This window comes from Gymnogyps californianus, chromosome Z, assembly GCF_018139145.2.
Source record: "Gymnogyps californianus isolate 813 chromosome Z, ASM1813914v2, whole genome shotgun sequence".
In the NCBI taxonomy this organism is placed as follows: Eukaryota; Metazoa; Chordata; class Aves; order Accipitriformes; family Cathartidae; genus Gymnogyps; species Gymnogyps californianus.
In genome coordinates, this window is record NC_059500.1 from 31830666 (window position 1) to 31851884 (window position 21219).

General features: G+C 43.0%; 1 protein-coding gene across 5 annotated transcripts in view; it reads left to right on the forward strand.

The window, feature by feature from the left end:
* The first annotated feature begins 9163 nt into the window (after positions 1–9163).
* The window catches only part of FSD1L (fibronectin type III and SPRY domain containing 1 like), a 31292-nt gene continuing 19236 nt past the window's right edge, over positions 9164–21219 (forward strand). For all 5 annotated transcript variants that reach the window (XM_050912926.1, XM_050912928.1, XM_050912930.1 and 2 more), the window contains exons 1-5: positions 9164–9179; positions 13695–13790; positions 14740–14871; positions 18183–18284; positions 21185–21207. In XM_050912926.1, coding sequence (XP_050768883.1) covers positions 9165–9179; positions 13695–13790; positions 14740–14871; positions 18183–18284; positions 21185–21207 — 368 coding nt within the window. In that variant the 5' untranslated portion in view covers position 9164. The remainder of the gene's footprint in view (positions 9180–13694; positions 13791–14739; positions 14872–18182; positions 18285–21184; positions 21208–21219) is intronic.

Sequence of the window (21219 nt, forward strand, 5' to 3'; positions counted from 1 at the left end):
ATCAAGCCCTTGGCCCCAGCCTTGAAGACCATGTGTGATCCCCACCTCTCCCCCACCCAGATCTTCCCTCCACGACACCTCTCTGCTCCACCTCAGACCTGAGCAGCCATGGCTGCTCACCCCGACTCTTGCTCCTGCAATCTGGGACAATATTCCTCACCTTGCCCCCACTATCTCTGTCCTTTGTCAAGCTAGACATCAAATTTGTTTCTCTCACAGTTTAAACATCCCTCAGGGAAAGAAAATGGAAGTCGTCTCCATTCTGCAACTCTGGCTTGCCCCGATAACTTCAGTGAAGGTAGGCAGATGGACAACAGCTTCAAATCTCTGCCCTGCCCTTTACAAGATCAGTTGATGACCGTGCAGTTCTGCTGCTATTTTAAGCTTTAATCTCCTTGCTTTGTAGCTAAATGCTGGCAACAGAGAACGCGGATATGTTGCTACCTCCTTGCACGTCCATGCTATGGTTCCTGTCTCTGTGCAGGTGGGTCACTGTGTAGCGCTTGGTAAAACCAGGGGTCCCACTCCAATACAAAATGTTACTGGTGGAATTTCAATTGCACTTGGCTCTGCCCCCCTTAATTGCACTACAAGCAGAGTGGAGAACAGAAATGGACCTTTAAGTGCTTTTAAGCATCTCAACCTAAAATGATTTGAACAAAGACCCAAAGGCCTTACATGTGGTGTTTTTCAACTTCATTCTTAAAGTAGTATTTAAGTGAAAGTGCTGGACACAGGGTTGCTCATTGGCACAGCACTCTGTGCATGGCAACAAAACCATAAATACAAACAGCAATCTGTTTACATTTCATTCAGAGATAGAGCCTAGAGTCAGATCTAAACAACACTAAAGCTTTGTTTTAGAGTGTGTTTTGCCTTGGGTCCAGTTATAATTTAAATACTATAATTTATTTGAAGCGCTCCCTTTGAGAAGACAGGAAAAGTTATGCACTCCACACTGGCTCCAGTTCAGGTTAACACAGGGAGACTCGTGTTGATTTCTGCAGGATTTCACTGCACTTTTCAACTGAAACCCGAGAGCACCCTAAATTGACCAGTGTTTTCAGTACCTGGCATCAGAAGGGGACACGCAGGAGGATCCAGTAAAAAACACTATTAATTATAAATGCCTGTCAGTGATCAGCGATCTACCCATTTGGCCAGCTGGCCAGCCAATGGCAGGCTCTTCAAGCCAGGCACATCCACACTGCATTAGCAGCAGGCAGCTGTTTCTGTGAACAAAAGCGTGCACAACGCACAGACGTTTTCTCGAGGACCACAACAGCCTGCTTTCCATTGCAGGTCTCCGGCAACAGCTGCACCCTTCTAGAGGAGCACTTTGTGGAGCTTCACGGTGGAGCTTCACTGATCTGGGTGGACATCCCACCATGTGGAGGGAGCCAGCAGGCCACGACGGGCATGGGATGTGTCTGACTGGTTGCAGCACGGCTCATCCTGCCCCCGAGAGTGGGCAGGCACTGCAGGGAAGGGAAGCAGGCCTGCTTGGCCACAGGTTTTGAATGAGGACTGGGTGCATCTCTTCCTTTGCAGGAGAGCACTGGTGGTGGTGGGGTGGAGTTGGAGCTGGCTGTTGGAGTGTTGGGGTGGAGTTGGAGGAAGGTGTGAGGTTGTCACCAGCCGCTCCTCCGGCTTTCAGACCATCCGCAGCCCCCAAGAGGAGAGCCAAGACTGCTGTCCACGCCACAGCCTCTAGCTCCATTGCACCCAGGCTACAGTCTCTGCGTGCACAAGAGCTTCCTCCTGCACAAAGCCTTCAGACCCCACCACCCTGTTCAGCAAACTAGCGGTAACCAGCAGATGAAAATGACAGGTCATGCACCACGTTTGGAGCTACAGCATTCCAGGCAGGTAACCCACCGCTCTCCTCCGGCCAGGCAGACTGACGAAGACACAGTGCCATCAGCTGGGCATTTGCAGCCACCTGCCTGTCACCAGAGCCCAGGCGACTTTCCTACGAGAAGGCAGGGCTTCATATAACCATATGTTTTGTGCTCAACAAGCTCTTTGCAGCAGACAACAGTGCATGCAGAGCGTGTGCCTGCCCTAGGTGAGGAGGGCAAACCAGTCTGCAGCACAAAAACGTGATTAGGAGGTCTTGAGCCCATTAAGAGGACAGCGGCTAATCCTCGCTATGAAGCAGCTTTAGGGAGCCTTGCGTCCTCCATGGCGCGCCCCACTATCCACCAGAACTTACTCGCTGCCTGAAGGCAGGCATGGCAGCAGCGGTGCCCCTGGCAGTAGCAGCAGTCTGCCACGAGGGTGAAAGCCTTTGCCTGCGATTTGCTTTGGGAACCTCTTGTAAGGAAAGGGGAGGTCCAGGTGGCAAGTTGGAAAAGTAGTATTCTGTAACTTTTTACAGCCAGAGGAGTGTAGCTGACCGTACAGCCCAGCAAAGCGCAGCCAGCCTTGAAAACCTTATTAATTATGCTCCCTCTCTTCCAAACTGCAACTGGTCTCTCCACTGGAGTATGCCAGCACATCTCTCCCTGGAGATCAGAGCTCATATTTCCTCATCTCCTTTTGCCTCCTGCTCCCTCACTCTCTACTGGAAAAATAGGCAGCAGCAGACCTTTTTTCCCAGGTGTGCTTGCATTTATGCCATGTGAAAAAGCTCCCTTTCTCTGCTCTTTCTCCTGCTACTGCCTTTGCTCCTCCCCGGTTTATCTCCTCACTCTGCCTGTCTTCTTTCTGCTCCTGGCTGGCTGCAGGGCTTCTCAAAATCTGGTTTTAAAATGTGAAGTGACTTCTGGACTGTGTGGCTCTGGGCCAAGCCTTCATAGGCAGTGGCTAAGAAAATGTACTTATTCACTGCTTTTTGACATGGGTCAAAGCTTCTTCCAATAGGTGCTTCGGCATGAGAGGACCAACTTCAGAAACTGACAAAATGATGTGATTTGAAGAACTCAGCCTTCATCTACATGGATGGGTGTCTCATGAGCAATATACTTAACTTTGTTTTCACATAATGGGTCTTTAGTTTCTTTCTAGTAGCTCTCATGAACTCCCTTGGCTCTGCTTTTTTTGAGTGGTGTATATCAGTATATCCTACCTGTATAGATATATCCTGTGTCCTGAAAAGTTCCTCTCTCGGGGGGGGGGGGGGGGGGGGGGGAGTGGGGGTGTAAAAAAAAAAAAGAAAGAAAGAAAGACATTCACAGTAGTTAAGTGAAATTGAAGGCCAAACTCGACTGAGCTGGGTCCTTTTGAAACTTACCTCACCCAACAGAAAGAGTCAAGAGAACAAAATTCACAGAGGGGCAGGGTCCCAGAGATGGCACAAGCTTGGTGCCGTGCTGAGGCACTGATGTGCTACCAGAAAGCTGGTACCAGCACAAGGCAATGGCCTGCCGTTCACAGAACTGGTTTTACTGGGCTTGGATGCTCCCTTTCATCACTCCCACAGCTCATGTACTTTAATGTAAGGCCAGTTTCCTGGGATGTAGGATGGCTATTTTCTTTCAGTCCTATTTATCATGAGCTCTGTGACAATTTGTGGCACTGAAGGGGTATTTTCTCTAGGCTTAAGTGTACCCAAAATGTACACAGCCCATCTCTGTTCGGTTTCCTCTGCAGCCACATACAGTTTTTATTATTGCCCTACTGATCTGAACAAGACTGTGACCCGGGGCACAGCTGCGAGCGTCTCTGTGATACCTCTGGCACTATGGCATGGGCTGGGAGCCAGGGGGTTTAGGAGCCTACCCCAAGGGAAATACGCTCTGACAGTGATGGACAGAGGAGCTGACTTAAAATATGGGTGCACAATGGTATGTGGTGTATGTGGGAGGGTCACGCACAGTAGCAATATCGAGATTATGAAATTTATGGATATGGGAATAAGAAGTGGAAGAGAAAATAAATGTGGAATTTAACAGTAAAAGGTACTCTGGAGAAGAACATCAGGTGTCTAACTGATTAGCTTAGGTATGATTTTCTCTCATGTCTTCAGAATTTTTTTAAGGCAGGTTTTGGGGCACATGCAGATAATAACCTTTGTAAGAACATGTGGATTGCCAGGACGTGTTCAGGCCCTTTCACTGAAACCACGAAATTAATCTGCACTGGGCAGGATGTTTAGGTCTTCTGGACCTTTTCTGTAACAGTGATGATGTCAAGTTGGAACTGGGGTGAAAAAGATTTCATTCTGCCTATCCTGATTTATTGTGTACCAAGTGGCGATGGTGGTTTTTACACCAATCACACCAAACTCCTTTCCTCTCACCTCGCAATTCAGTGCCACTGAAGACAGATTCACCACTGACTTATAGTGCTTTAAATTCAGAAAATATTATTTTAAAAGTTTCAAAACCTCATTTGACACCTTATTTACATTGGCATGAAAGTATCATTAAGTGAAGAGCAATTCAAGTCTCAGTTCTTTTTTGCTTGTTTGCTTTTAATTCTAGGTTTTTTAAAAAAAATGAATGCCTTAGTGTGTCTAAAACCAGCAATGCAGTAGATTTTAATGTGCATTCCAGGGGATGAAAATCAGTTGTTCAAGTCTCAGAACACATTTTACTCTCCTCCCTTTCTAATTGGAAGACTACTAAGAAAATTAATCAAAAATCAAAGCCCTACTGTACTAAGTACATGTATATAACACATAGTTCTTATCTCAAAGCAATATTTGTGTGTACATTTTAATTCTATGGTTGCAGAGCCTGTTGGAACAATAAAGCAGATTTGATAGCCACAGCCTTCTCTGCATGCGCATAAATAAAACCTCACTGTGTTTCCTTCAGTGCAGTGACTAGCTCATTCAAAGAACAGTGGGAAAGCCTGTTATCCTCTGCCCACTGTCCTCTGTTCTTGATATGAAGCAGAACACTCTGAGAGAGGCACACCTCTACCAGTTTGGGAATACCAGGGGGCATTTTAATCAAAATTTCTCAGTTCAGTTCTTTAAGTGCAGCTAATACTTTCTTTATTTAAAAAAAAAAAAAAGTTCAGAAGTTATTAGTGGGGAGAAGGAAATTGCACAAATCTTATTTTCTTGAGTCATGACAGAAACACTGCAGTGTTTCATATTACTTTCATATTACATTTAATATAATGAACCATTGCCGGACTGACTTCTGAGGCTTTGGTGTTCATCAAGGTAATGAAGCGATAATCAAGCACTGAAGGAGCAGCACTGTCATGATCTCTTAGCCCATCCACAGTGATGCCCAGGAAGCCCTGGGCATGGCCCACAAAACCCCTCCTATCCAGCCCCGCTATTTGCAGGTTGCTTGCTGGGAGGAAAGCCAGGGAACGCTTTATAGTTCTTAGATTGTTCTGGCAGACTAGGTCCCATACACCGAGGCATCCAGGCTTCTCTGCTGCTCCACCGATCTTCCTCTGACTGACTGGCTGTGCTGGTGGTTTCTCACCTTCTGCTGAAGAAGAAAAAAAAAAGAAAAAAATTATGCAGCAAGAAAAGTCTGCATCAGTGAGGAGCCTGTTGGGGCAGTTTGTCTGGGACTCGCCCCTTGCTTTGGTACATGCCCACGCACATACCCTCAAAAGCACAAAAGGGCTCCAGGTCGACGGTGGGAGTGAGCTGCCTTGTTTTTTTAAGACAGGAAAAGAAGGCCTTTTCTAAATAACGGGTCACGGTGACTTTCAGCTGCGCAAGGAGAGGGGTTAGTTGATGCCAGAGCCACACCGAGTTGCAGATAAGCAACTCCAATGTCTGTAGCAGTCATCACACGGTCCAGCCCTTCTCAAAGCCAGCACAAAGCAAATATATTGTGTTATAAAGGCCATCCACGGCTGTCTTCCTACCTTGTTATTTTGCTAGCTTGGTTTCTCAGAGAGTTTTAGTATCAGTTTTAAGTACTTCCAAGCCTTCTTCCATACAGAAATGCAACAACCTGCTGCCTCCTCCTCACACGATACATAGATGTATCTGGCACTGCCAATAAATACAAGTACTGCAGTCCAACTATTGTTTGAAGAAAATACAAAAATGGCATAATCTGATACTTGGAGCTGGAAGAAAAGAATGTTAAAATTGTAATTATCATTATTTTCAAGACAGTAAGCGCTCCTAGGAGGTGGCCAGGTAAGGCTAAATCTTGCTTTATGCTTCAGGTGTTAAGGAAGCAGTACATTTGGTGCCAGAAGAAAGTTGCTCTGGGGCAAAGTCCTTCCTTAAATTTCTAACCTCTGTTTCAAAGACAAATTTGATAAATAGACGTGTCTAATTTACCATCCTGTGCGGAGACAGATTAAATCCACCCTCCACTTGTATTATTCTGTGATTACCCAAGCTGGTCCATTCTTGGTTTAGGGAGCTGAAGTATTTCTTCCTCCTCCAACTTCTCGCCATTGTTTCCTTTGAGTCTTCTTCCTGTGACATCTCTTTTGGGCCTAAAATAGGCTAAAAGCCTTAACTTAGAAGATATTCTCTATCCCCTCTAGCACCCTGCCAGCAGTGTTTCTGCTCATGCCTTACGTTAGTGACCATCTGCTTGTCAGGCACCCTACCTAACAGGGTTTTTGTCCAACACCCAGGTTCCCAAGGGCTGTCAAGGATCCACACAGATTCCTGCCATGTTCCCCGATTTCCCAGTGTATAAAGCAGTAATATGTCATTACAGGTTCCTTTAGGGCCAATTCTAATAATCTGAAATATTTCTTCTCACCAGTCCTTCCTCTTTTAAAAATCTCCTATCATGGAAAAAAACAACACGAACAACTCTAGAGAAAATCTTCTTAGTTTGTTGCTCAATTTATGTTCACAAGAGTGCTGAAGGAACCCATAAAACCGTGGAATTATTTCCCAATGGTGACCCTTCCCTTGCATTTGCAGTTTTGAAATGAGAAAGCATATAGGAAGATGTGTGGTTGAATCTTTCCACATAATCCAGACCTGGAATTAAGAAGTGGGCCCACAATTTCAGAAATCAATTTAACCACCCACCCCAACACACTGCAAAGGGTTTCAGAGCCGAATGTGCCCCTTCCTGAGGTTGGCATTACTGGTACCCTGGGTGTCTGACCACAGGCAGTACTTCTGACCCAGCTGCCAACTTCTCTCCCAGGCCAAGACATTAAAAATCCTTTTGAATTTTAGTATTTTGTTGCTAAACAGTTTGGAGAAAACAGCATCAATGCCTCTTATCTTTGATTCATGGAGTTATGGTCATGGTAAGTCTGCAGTCTCCCTATGAAGTTGTGCTTAGAAATGTAGGCACTGAGTTCATTTTAAGAGCCATTGCTGTCTTCTTGAAAAGCTTCAGCATGTTTTTTACCCTCGGGAAGATACGATAGGTAAGTCCTGTTCTGAAAGGATGTCATCACTAGTAAGATGAAACCACTCCTCAACTCTGAAACCCCTTGCTGCCAGTGTGGTATAAAACAGGAAGGATGTATGCAAAGGGAGGATGGCCAGACGGGTTGCAGTGGAGCAGCCCCAGTTACCATTTAGTCCTACAGCCTTCCTGTTTGCCACCACCAGCCACGTCCCCCAGCAGCTGCAGGCTGCCAACTTCTGTAGCAGTAGCCATGCCCTGTGCTCCAAACTGTCTGAAACCATTCCGAGAGATTTATGGGGTCTCCTCAAGCTAAAGGCTGTTGGGGTTTTCTATTCAGGACCAGCAAAATCAGCAGGCATGCAAGGGAGATCCAGACCCTCTGCTGTGGGTAGCCGGTGGCTATGTCCTGGTCCCAGCAGTAAGTGTTTTTCCTGTGGGTGTAAGACTCCTTATCTCTTGTCAGCCTGAGGTGCGGCATGACCAGACATGATTGTTCTTCCTCTTCTTTCAAACGAAGGTTTCAAATGGAAATAACTAGGAGAGGCTGTGGTTGTTAATTGGAACAAATAAGATATCAGGTACCTGGAAGACACGATGAATGTTCAAACGGCAGCCAAGGCCCAGCCCATGCCAGGCAGTGTAGCCCCAGGAGTCCTCTGGATGGAGCTGGGAGGACTGGAGCTACGCCTCTTGGCAGGTCACACTCCCTGCTTCTGCATTTCCTCTTGCCCTGTGTTTGTACAGTGCTGCTGATGGAGAAGTTAAAACCATAGCAAGACAGGGCTCACAGAGGCATAAATGCCTTTAAAGAGATACTTTCACTGGTAGGTGGCAAAATCTCCCCACTGTGATAAATTTCCACACTAGAAGTGGGCTCCCATTGCTGTGCACCCAATGTGAAAAGTATTGCTTTTTAGTATCAGCACAGGGCTCAAAGCTGCTATAAAACCATAAGGCTACACTTCAGCCCAGCAGCTGTTTTATGGCTGTACCTCTGTAAAACATCATCATTATGAAATTACTATTTCTTTCCAACACTGCAGTGAAACAATTTTTTTTTTTTTTAAATTGGGTTAGTGAGCTCTAAGATAAAGCAAAGCTGCCTTACAGGATGTCTAACCTAATATATATACACATAATATAGCGTGATAGCATAACATAACACCTATTATTGCAATTGTTGCACTGTTGCAATCATAGGGTTGCCCAGGGTGAGGGCACAGGCTCCCGGCTGCACGGCATCGCCTGCGGCGGGGGTGCTTCCCTGCAACGCACAGTGGGAGGGAAGTGGCGGGGGCTGCGCTGGGCCCGGGTCACCGAGGGTTTCGGGGTGCCTGCCCCCCCCGGGAGCTCGGCACTGACCTCGGGGTGGGGAGACCCTGCTCTCTCCTGCCGCCTGAAGCGTGGTGGCACGCCTGACACACGCGGCGTGTGCGCTCCAGCCCCCGCGTCCCGGCCCACGGACGAAGGGACCGCTACAGACACCCACCAGCCCAGCCCGGCCCGGCCACCGCTGCCCCACTCCGCGCGCCCCCTCCCCCGGCCGGTGCCGGGACCGGGACTCGAACCCGCGGGACCCAGCGCAGCCCACTCGCGGCCTGGTGCCCCATCGGCTGCCGGCTCCGACTGCGCATGCCCAGAGACCCCTCCCCGGGAGGAGAGGCGCAGCGCACGTGCCGCCGGCGTGCGCGGAGGGGGGGGGCGGTGGAAAAGGGAGCGGAGCACAGCGTGCATGCGCAGGCGGCGTGGCCACGTTCCCGGCGCGCATGCGCTGGGGCGCGAGGGCGGGGCGGGGGGCGGTCTCCCCGGAGGGCGGTGGAGGCCGCAACCGTTCTTGCCCGCGGCCGGGCGCTGCTCCCGGTCCAGGGTTCGCTCCCTCCCTCCCTCCCTCCCTCCCTCATCATGGACGAGCAGAGAGTGAGTGCCGGCGGCGGGAGCCTGCCTCCCTGCGGGTCGCGGTGGGCGGCCGCGCTGGGCTAGGCTGGTCGGGGGGGAAGGCGGGCCTGCCTTCCCTCAGCTGGCCGTGCTGCCGGGCTTTGGCGCGGGGGCTGCGGCAAGCGCCTGGGCGGCTGCCGCTGGGAGCCGCCGAGGAGGCAGGTGGGGCGTTTCCCCGGGGTGTCGGCGTTGCCCCGGTGCTCGGCCTGGCTGCCTGAGGAGAGGGGCGGTGGCTGAGGAACTTAAACGTTACCCGCTGCGTCGTGGGAGGGCAGCAACGCGGGAAAGGCGCTTGCCCCCAAGGTTGCTGTGAGAGTTCAGGGAAGCCTCCTCCTGCGGAGAGGCACAGGAGCGGAGTGGCGGGGCGCCCAGCAAGAGGGGCTTCTCCGTGTCTGCTTGCTTCGGGTGCTGGCGTTACCGCTGTAGTTGCCGCATCTTAATGAAGTACGGCTCTGGTGTAGAGCTCTTTCACATTGTGTATTCCTGTCATAAGTAATTACGGTACGTACATAGGCCCTTCTGTTTCCCATTGATGTAATCCTGTGTTGAAGGGAACTAATTAATAAAAGCGTTTTGTAGTTTGGTTTTTTTTTTTCCCTCTGGCTGCTGCCCTGTCATTCCCTTCTTCCCTTACTTGCCATCTGCCCCCTCAGGGACGTCACTGAGGAGCAGACATGTGCCTGGCCAAGAGCTGGGCTTTCTAATAATGATACTCTCTGCAAGAAGTTCTGGCTCGGCCTTTTGGATTTCAGTCTAGCAGTCCAAAAGGGCTTCTGTTACTGTCTCTGTGAAGACTGTACTTCCCTTAGCTTGGAAACTGGTTTGTGAGTAGGGTCTGGATAGCTAGCACTACTAATGGCTTGAAATTTACAGATCACAGAATTTTGCTATTTTAGTTAAGTGTTTGTGCACTGCTGCTTCATACTCATCTATGCTTTGGAAGGTGAGATGTGAAATGCCAAAAAACTGTGCTTCTGGTAGATACTATGTGAATTTGAGTCTGTCTGCCTTTGCCTGCTTTATGTGAGATTAGTCTCTTGGAGAAGGAGTAAATGAGGGCTGCAGCTGTTGTGGGTGCTCTAGCTGGATGTTCCTGAGGGGCGTCATTGATCATATTTGAATTTCAGTGCTGCTCAGAGGTTCTGAATGCAGTAGTAAAATTGCAGTTGATCTCGTGTTTTACGATACTTTGTTAATTTACTATTGTGACCTGGATTGTCTTAAGTAGTCCTTCAAACTCCAGCAACTTCAACGTGTGGACAAGTGCAGAAGATTAAATTAATGGAGGCTAAGTAAGTATGTCCCCTTGTTTGAAATTCGATCTGCACATGAAGGTCAGTATTACACAGGATTTTGTCCTAGGCCCAAGGCTGATTCAGAAACTCTGTTCTGCATCCAGTCATGTCATAAGACTTCAGTATGATCTTGAGCAAGTTGATAACTTGCTTCTTAAACACAACTGATGTGATTGTTTAATTTATCAAAGTTTACTCTTTAACTTTTATGAGGTGCCCATCTGCTTCAACAGGTGCTATGTGATGTTAGTTAGTAGCTATTCAAAGAAGGGTATATTGTCTACTTTTATGCTCCCGGCAAGACTACAAGCCACTATGTGTTGCAGAATTTCCTATCCTTTTTCGTATCCTTTTATGTTCTTCATCCCTTGCGCCTCCACACTGTTGCTTTGACTGCTGTGCATTTTTTTGCTGCAAAGAGTGTATTAGATTCAGAGAATAAGAATAGGACATAAAAGCGAAGAGCAGTATGAAGCTCACTGATAGCAAAAATGACTTCTGTAATAAACATGCCATAATGTTTTGAAAATGAATTTGAAGCTGATGTCACTTAACACATGCTAGCCAGCGAGAAAACTAAAAGAAAATTATTTGTAAAGGATTCTATGAAATGCTACATCCATCAGTGGGCAATAGATTTAAATTTCCTTCAATATAGAAATAGCAAGAAGCTTTACTGAGCTTGGTGCTGTTGTAATTCCTTTACGAAGTAACTTAGAATGGGAGCCTCAACTGCTGCTTACATCGGTAATTTTTCTAGCACCTTTTTTGTTACATGTAATTGTAGTGACTTTTCTTCCTTTAATGGGAATTTTTGAAATGGCAACAGTGCAGTGTTTTGAATTTGGCATGTGTCTTGGTATGTTTAGAAGAAAATCTATTTATTACATATTAGTGATTACAAAATTACATTAGAAAATGTTATATGTTAGTCACTCCTAAAAGCTGACTTTCTGTTCTGGTGGCTTGTACATTGGTGTTTAAGAAAAATTCTGTCTACTGCTGGCAGATATTTTTAGGCCTCTTGCATCTGTGTTTGTAGATGGTGTCTAAATGTGTTTGAGTTTGACCAAACCTGGTGGAATTTCTGTTTGGAGAAATTGGTAGCTTACTTAAAAAGAGCTGCACTCATCCCTGTTTGGTCAGTTGACTTTAACTTTAGATGTAGTGGAAAACCTTGTTTGACAGCTATCTTCCAGTTGCTGCCATGTATTTGGCTGTGTAAAGGCTTCCTAAGCATTCCTCACATGTAGATCTTTTCCTTTAATTGTATGTAGCTGGAACAACCAAAACCAATGTTCAGTACTATGTACAAGAAGACTAATTTTTTTTCCATGTGGTGCAACCGAGTAAGCCCTGAAATCCTAGCTGAAAGAGGATTGGGAGTTTTCTTGTTCATCCAAATTGACAGTTATGTTTATGGGATCTAAGGCTTAACTGTGGGCTGTCTGACATGTGAAAACAATTGCCTCTGGTTAGTAGTGAATGCAGAAGCAGCTGGTCGGACAATGGTGTTTCATCTGCCATTCTGATGCGTACAAAATTGTCTTCAAACATGTTCAGTTTTAACCAGACAATGGAAAGATTCTATAATGAAGTGATCAAGCTTGCTATACTCTTTCTGAAGGAAGCCAATCTGGTCTTGTTTCTCTTCCTCAGAGCCCTAATTTCAGTCGTTCCTAGCTGGTCCATTATATCTTTATGTAACATCATCATAATGCCTGTGGTAAAAGTGGTAAAATTTCACTTTCCTCTGCTAGCGGTTTAACTCTGTGAGCGTGACGCTATGCCAACAGGCAATGGGCCGCAATACCAATAAATACATCATTTCAGATCTGTTGAAAAAGGTCAAGGAAGGGGTCAGATGAAGCAGGTACAAGCATGGCTTAGGACTAGTGGAGAGAGTCCTCATATGGGACGTAGCGTTGAGGTTCACTGTGGATGTTGTGAAAGGATAAACTATTTTTCTTGCTTTTTAGCAAACAGATGTGATCTAAGTAGTAAATGGTTATTAAGAAATTACTTATGGGAGGGACCTCTGCAACATCTTTTTGGTGGTCTGACTGTTTTTAAGGTGTGGTTATTAGCTCCCCATGCTTTGATTTCCTAAATGTTGTCAAGTAACAATGTTAAGCTGAGCAACTTGAAACTCTGAGTCCAACTGATTAATAATGTCTTAATTATAATTAAGACAGGTTTTACTTGGTTTTTTTTTGAAGAGCCAAGTCTAGCATTTTAGAGTCAGATTTGTTTCTAGAACTTATTATTAACCAGCCTGAATTAAATGACAGAAAATTCTTAGTTATGTCCTCACCTTGTCCTTTATTTTCACTCACATATGCTGATATGCTCTGAGCTTTAATTATACAACTTGACTTAGTTTTAAGTACCAAGTGTTGATGTGTTTTTATCAAATTCTTAGAATATGTGACTGACTACTCAATAAAATTAGACTTGGTAGTCTTATTTAATTTAAAAATGCATTTTGATGTGCTTAACAGTTTTGCCTACTTAGTATGTGTTTTGTAAGCTGAATCTGCTGCTTTTTAATAGCTGGAGTAGTACACCACAGCAACAACCTTGATTCTCTTTCTCAGCTATCAATAAGCTTTCCTCTTTGAGGTCACTTTGGAATATATAAATTATTTGCCAAAATATTTTACCACTTATAGAATAAGTTTACAAGTCACTGTTACAGGTTTATTCTGTATATAAACTGTCAGCTTAGTTATTTAACACTAGCTTCTTTTGACAATAGAAAATGCTAATTTTTCTTCTGGGTTAACTTTTACCAGCTTTTTTTTTAATCAGTTCTCTATTTGGTTGTACAAGCACTAGCTTTTTCATCTGGAGAAGCTGTGTATGGCGGAGTGTGGTGCCAGCAGGTAGTCTGATTTAGATGACTCGGGAGTTGCAGTAACATGGGTAGCAAAACATGTGAAACAGTGGTGTATCATAAAACAGATTCTTGATTTCTCTTAAACTAACAACTGGAGATCCTTAGTTTGGTGGAATGCTTCTTAGACCTTTGATACTCTTTCTCTTTTCTAACAAAATGTGTTTCCTGATCCCCTCAGAATAAGAGTTGAATTCACCACAACTGGAATGTGTATGATGAATTTCCATATATGTTGAAATGGTGATGGTTAAAAAAAAAACAAGATTCTTTTACAACTTCTCTCACTTGTTTTTGTAATTCTAGGAGACTCTGCAAAGGATTGTCTCTACTCTAGCGAACAAAAATGATGAAATTCACAACTTCATTGACATGCTGAACCATACAATAAAAAATGTTCAGGTATATATATTAAGGCTCATAGGTTGTAGCTGAGAGGGGAGCAACTTTCCAGTTTTGTCAGTCTGAAACTGTTTCGGTAGTGTGTAAGGGATGGGCTACAAGAACTTGGTTTAAAATATGTCATCATGTTGGAACCAGATAGAAACACATTTTATTTTTTAAATGTCTCTAGTTGAACGGTATGGTGGTTTTGCTTTTCATGTGAAAAGCTATTGTAGGATTTGATTTATGTGGAAGAGAGAATCTGGATTTTGAGGCAAGATCTCAAACTCCTGTTAGTTGGAAGTCGACTATCTTTTTTAGACTTCTGGTCTACTTGGTAGACTGAAAAAATGAGACCATCCTGATACTTGAGGGAAAATTCTTTTGCTCTTTTCAGTAGTTGCAAATTGTTGGGCTTAAGTTAAAAGTTAGACCTAATTTTTAGAGCATCTACACTAGGATGAGGTTTAGGTTCTTTTAGCTATCAATAAGCCATAAGTTGTTTGTTTAGCATTAAAGCTGAGCCAAGTTAACTGCAGAAATGGAAGTCATCCAGCAGATCTTTAAGTTGGCTTCTTGAATGCAGTTTTTAGTATCAAATGAAACCATTTTATATGGAACTGGATAACTACCTCCTTACAAACATCTAGCAATCCCTATATAATAGTGAGAGGGAAATCAAGGCCTTCTGGCATGGAACAAAGTTGCCAAGTATGTTGGTTCTGCGCAAGTTTGAGTATCATGGAATTTTTATGGATTTCAGTCTTCATTGTCCTGATATAAAGTCTGCTTAGGAGGTCTCCATCATTCCTAATGTTTTTTTCCCTTTTGATAAGGTGAGGAGCAGTGACAAGGTATCTAGTGGTCATGGCAAAGCATGTTTGGGCAAACAGTGTGACTTTCAGTCTAAAAGACTAGTCTGCATTGTTTCCAATACAAATTGCAGCAGTTTCAATTCTCTTCTCAGGTAAACTCTTCTAATGCAATCAGCGAGTTGGATGAAGAATTTGATGGTCTGTATTCTATATTGGATGAGATGAAGGGGAGTATGACCAACACTATTCAGCAAGAAGAGGCTCGTAAAATTCAAGCTCTGCAGGTAACCAATAACTACATCTGTAAATTTTTGCAGCTGAATAGAAGCAGTTCTAAACTGCTATTTTAAATCTCAACTGAAATGAGATTTTGGTAGTGTTGCAAGAAATGCAATAAGAGTAAGGTAAATGTTTTCTTTGATATCGGTACTTCTCTGGTCCTTTCTTCTAGGGTACTTCATAGTTTTTAGCATATTTATGTTCTCAACATTGTTATGTAGAAAGGAAGTGGTATTTCCTGTAGACCTTACAGGTGGAGGTGTTTACTACCTTCAAGCTAATGAACAGCTTCTGGGCTGAAATTGGTTTCTTTCTCCAGTTTGGAATATGAGCATTTGAACCTGTAGACATGCCTAAGTGATTTGCTCAGGCTTGAACTTAGAGTTGAGAATCATGCCAGGTTCCTAAGCCCAAAGGGTGGTCTCCTGTTGACAGAACTGGCCATCCTCCACTTGTTAACATCAAGCAAATTGTATATGCACACTGGAAGATGTATGGGAATTGTTTGGGAACAGGTTACACTGGTGCCTGCTACGTGAACTTCACTGGCTTGTAGTTGTGTAATTTCATGCAGGAGAATCTTTCCAATGGGTTTCAGAGAAACAAACAAAAACGTAACTTTCTGAAACACCTGTAAAGTCTGTGTTTTTCCAGTAGCATGTAGCAAGTTGGCTCTAGCTTTCAGAAAGTCTAGTTGCATGGAACTAAAGCACACTTAAATCTTTTAAGCAGAAGCTGTTTCTCCAGCTATTTTCTTTAAATGATCCTAGTTGCAGCATTCTTCTGTCTAGTTCTTTTTGCTTATGCAAAGCAATAAGGAAGATGTTTGTTCCTGAAAAACTTCACCTTCTCATGTCTAGTCAGTTTAAAGAAGTTCTAGGAGTGGTTTCCTGAAACAAATTCCACAGACTTCATTATAAGGTCTGTTTTATGTTCATAATTAGACTGGGTGTAAAACATTCCAGAACTTCTGAATGCACAATTTAAGTTAAGCACTTAAGTGCACTTTCCCTCCTCCAATTTAATCTTTCTCCCCATATGTCTGTTTTAAGTCCTTCTGAAGTTTTTCAACAGGCAGAGGTCTACCTACATCCAGTGACACTTAGGACTTAAATGGTTAAAGAATAAGTGCTTCTTAATGAACAGCTCACAGGAGAAATTCAGCTGTGGCATGTATCAATTATTCTACCTTCTTGTGAAGAAAAACTAAAGTTAATCTTGCAAGAAATGATTCTGGAACTGAAAACTATTTTGGTAGTTACTCATCTGCCAGTTTGACTTGACCATTGAAATTTTCTGTTAATTCTGTTAATTTTCTGATAGTTAATCTAATTTGATCAAGCTCAGGTGTGGTTGAACCAAGTTCTTCTGAAAGCTTGTCAGTATGGTACAGCTATATCAAGAATTGCTGCCCAGTATCTGTGTTGAACAGCTGAGCTGCTACTTAGTCAGAAGAGGATGAAGACACGTGGAATGTTACAGATCACTGACACAGTTGTTAAGTGCCCTACTTGTCCTTCAGCTGAGGCTGTTCTCTAACTAGAGGCCCAAAGGACATTCTCTTTACTTGATGACAGACCAAGCTCCCTCTGTAACTGAGGCACTGCAAGAGTGCTTTTCCTAACAGTTAATCTACCAAACCAAACTAACAGATGAAAACTGTTGCATTGAATGTATTAATCCAAGCGATTATCTTTGACTGGAACTGAAAATAACTTTGAGGAAGCCAGGGAACTTCAGTGGGGTCTAAACATCCTGTTTAAAGGAATGGACTTGCTTAATAAAGTGCTCGTGCTGTAGTTAGTCTTCTGTAGTTGACTAGATGCTTTTTTTGAGAATAAGCTGTAACTTAAAATACTGTGGCTTCATAATGGTGGAAAAGGGTGAGGATTTAATATTTAGACTGATCCCTCCCAAATAATTTCCTTGGAAGTTAGGGCCAAAAATTAGAAATTCTCCTTAAACCCTTGCTTTGAAAATTGCTTTATTTTGGGGCAGTGTATTTTAATGACACTAAAGTATTTATTTTTAACTCCCAAATGCAGATGCATCTCAGTAAGATGCTAATGGAATCATCCAGTTACTGTGTAATTTCTGCAAAGCTGTTTGAAAATGCCTCTGCCATTTGCTTCTCTCTTTTGAGGTGTTTTCCCTGGGACATTTTGGCAGTATCATGGTATAGCTGAGTTTGTTGGCATTGGATATCCTCCAAAGAGGAGAGCAGCTGTATTAGATGAATGACAACTTGCGTTAATGGCATGCTTCAGAAGTTATGGAAACTGTGTACAAACTTCTAGCTGTTGGACTGTTTCCTTGTTGCTATTTTATCCTTGAACAGTAAATCTGAGGGGCAGCTGGCCCAGGTCAACTCACCACACTTGCCAAATCTAGTTACACTTCTGAAGTGCTTGGGACTGGTCTGTTCTCGAAGTTGATGCAACTGTTGGTTGCTTTTGAGATAGTGGCTACTTTAGAACAAGCTCTCTTTCCTGAAGTGTTTTAAAGAAAAATAATTACTTGCTGTTGACTTGTTCTGAGATATTACAGTAAGTATCACATGAGTAGAAAAACAACTGTAGGTTGAATGGCGATGCAAAAGCTGCTGGCATGTTTAAAATGTGCATCTTGTTTAACCTACAGTATGTTTAGGATCCTGCAGTGTATTCAAAACTAACCTTTTTAGGGATATACCCATAGTATGTAATACCAGAAGTTCTCTGTGGACTGACTGTTTTATATACTGGGAATGGTAGTTTACTAATGATACAGTTTTAGATAATCCTGAAAGAAATTTCTCTCCTGCCCTTCCTCCTCTGTTCTCCTTCCTCTGCCATCCCCATTTGTTATACAGCAATATTGATTTTCAAGATTGTCTTGTGACAGTTCTAGAGCTGGTTGGGGATAAAATCATTGCCTTTTTCAAGGCTGCTGCTACATTAAACAGTATCAGTTCATTGATGAAGTGCAGTTCTGTAAATAGAAATTGTAGTGCACACAGATATAAGCATTTCTTTGCTTTTGAAATCCTGATGTTGGGAGAGATAGGCCTTAAAATGAAATCTGGCTTTTAAATCAGACTTCATCACCTATCCAACTTTCTCCTCTTTGGATTTATAGGATGTGCCATGTATCACTGTGCACTTGTCAAGCACAGTGAAGTTAACACCATGTGTCAGAGGTAATAGCCTTGATTAGATAAGGTAATAAGTTGTTACGAATGCATAGCAAAGCCATGTAGTTCTAGTACTGGTAGTTTATAAACCACTTTTTTAATGGGAATACATCAAATTATTCTTATTTTCTGTTTTTGCTTCAGGATCAGCTTAGCCAGTGTAGTAATGCCCTAGAGAGTTCTGAAGAGCTGCTGGAACTTGCTGCGCAGTCGCTGGACATAAAGGACCCTGTGGAATTCTTAAAGGTAGAAAACATTGAACAGATGTGCATAAGGCAGATGTTGGTATTTGTCTCAATTTGAAAAATCCTTTGCATTACTGTACTGGACCCTGCAAACTTACCAGAAATGCTGAGAGTAAGGATAGAGAGGCATATAAAAATACAGTTAATGCTTTGTTGAGGAGGCCAAGTCAAGCACCGTAGTCTTGAGTTTTTATACAATCTCTAATAAAATATGATTTTTTTCTTATTTAGAGTGAGGGGGGAGGGAAAGGAATGCCCTCTCCTGGACAACTGTCACTGTTAAGCAAACTTGCACTGATGCTAGGTAAGCGAACCCAGAAAGTGAGGGTGAAATAAATCTCTATAAAACAGAAGCAAGACTTACAAAATGTGTGATGGCCAGCACTCAAAGCCATGGCAAGTGACCTGTCAGTTGCCCAGTGCTGTTACATGACCCTTGCAGAGAGTCTCTGTATTCTAGCTGCAGCCATCCATGGATGACAAGATGTTTGTTTTGCAGAACTTCATGCAAGCTGTGGATCTTTAACTTGCAGCCCTGAACTCTATAGCTGTCCTGAAAGATCTTATGAACTCTTCCTTTATTCCCCAAAACCTTCTAATGCATTTGTATACTGTGTAGGCAGGAGCCTGATTTGTGCCTCACATTCTGATTCCCATACAAATAATGTGTACTTTACCACAGCAGACTTGTAAAAAAGGCAACATGTATCTATCTGGAAGAATATACTTACAAATTAATAAAACAGTTCTACATATACACTGGATCAGTACACTAAGCTTGCTATAATAATCCTTGTGTTAGTAGTGGGGTCAGCCACGCCAAATCCAGGACCCAGTTACTTTTGCCTTTCTGCATTTTAACAGGAACAAGGACACAAATTATTCTAGAAGAGCATGCAGGAAAGCTGTCTTACTGTATCAGTTACACCTTTTGGCAATATGTTTGTGTGCTGTCGTGCTTTCTGAGTGTCAGCTTTGATTTATTTGCCTTGAAGAGTGATGATTCCTAAACTATTTTTCTTAGCACTTCAGTTTGAGTTGTCCTTTCTATCTTGTCATAGTGATGTGTAAAAGTTGTTAGCTCTTGAGCACTATGCAGAATGTAGCTTTGAATTCATTGTAAGTTGTTTCTTTTCGATATTTCTAATACTTTTTTCCAATCAAATACATTAAGGAAAGTTATTTGAGTGTTTGCTGGGGGGAAAATCTCTTTAAATTTGGAGTCTAAGGCTTAAGATACTGAAATCCAATTCAGTGAACTCTAATGTCTAGGATTTGAAACTTGTATTACACTAGCTTGCACTTGTAAGTGTGCCTTCGGGTATGGCATTTTAAGGTAATATTCCCTTGGCTATTAGCTAGCTAAATCTATTGTTCTGCTAATAGGAATACCAAGTGTTTCTGAAAGGGCAGCTCCAGCCCTGAGTCTCTTTTATTGGCACAAATTTTCTTCGGATCCTCTAGTAAATCAGTTCAAGGAAAACTAGCATAAGACTAAACTAAGATTATTTTTTTAAATTCTTTTTTCTATGTTAGATTTTTGGTGGCTTTATTTGCTGAATTGGCTTACCTGGAAGTCAGAAGAACACGAATGCCAGCACACAAGAGGGTTCAGTGGTTAGAAAGGATGTGATTTGACAGTGCTGTCTGAGATGGGCTGATACCCTTCTTTGTTGGTAGCCTGGAAACAAACTAAATTCAAAGGAGTTAAGCCAGGACTGTCTTGCAGAAGACTGTTCATTGAGTACTGGCTACGCATATTCCACAAGGCGTAGAGGTTATTAAGAAAGCTTTTGTTTTTAAGTAGCTCTGTTTTGTCTACAGCTGTCATGTAGGAAGATCCATCAGTAGTTCCTACAATAACTTTGTTTTGAGGTAAAACAAAGCTACTGTTTAAGCTGAGTTATTTCTAAGCACTTTTTTCTGCTTCTCACTTTGGGAATATAAAATTGTTTTTATAGCAGGGACAACTGTGATTTTTTTTTTTCGTTGTGTGCTTTGTATTTAATGAAAAATTTGAAAGTCTTCCACTTTTGTTTGACTTTAAACTGGGAAGCTACCTGACATTTCTTGTCTTCTTTTTGAAAGAGAAAGTATTTCAGCTGAATGGCAACTGGATTGAGTAGCAATGTTAACTGCAAGCATAGATTCAACAGACCTAACTAAGCCATCACTACTTCAACAATAACATTTTGTATTAGGTTTGCAGTTCCTCTTGGTGAAGGATGGGGATTTTGTCTTTCCAAATGCCAGTTAATGTTTATCTTTAAAATATGCCATCACCACTTCTGTATCTGCTTCAGTGGTATCATTTAAATGCTGGGAGAAACTATGTTCTGTGGTTTTGAATAGTGACATATGGAGAGAGCCTTTTAGGAAGTATTGTCGGAATAGTACAATAGCTTTCAGAGGAAAAGTTAAAGCAAGTCCTATTTTTTCTTGTTTGTCAGAGTAAACATCCTATGATGTATAGTCAAACAATTCAGGTATGGGTACATGCCACTAATAAGCACTTTATAGTTTCACAGAAAATACTGTGGTAGCTAAATTTTACTGACTTGGTCATGTAGCTCTTTTAAAATGTGATGGAGAGTAACTAAACTGATTAAGAGAAACCTGAAGAGACAAAGTCATACCCAGGAAGTTGAGTAATTTGGAATTGGTTTGGTGTGGTTCTTGAGATCAGTTTTTTCCCAGGTGATACATTGTTGCAGTTCTAACCAATACTATTAACATGCTTTATGGGAAAATTTATTTTGATGAAAATGTTAAACTCATTTTGGTCTTCAAATCTGAGCAGTACAGCTGAGATTGTTCTCAGCCTTCTTGCATGTTACCACCATTGATACTTGCATGGAAATACTAACTACTTTCTCTCTCTTCTCCCTGACATGCATCAAGGCTGCCAGACAGATCAAAGATAGGTACAGTACAAA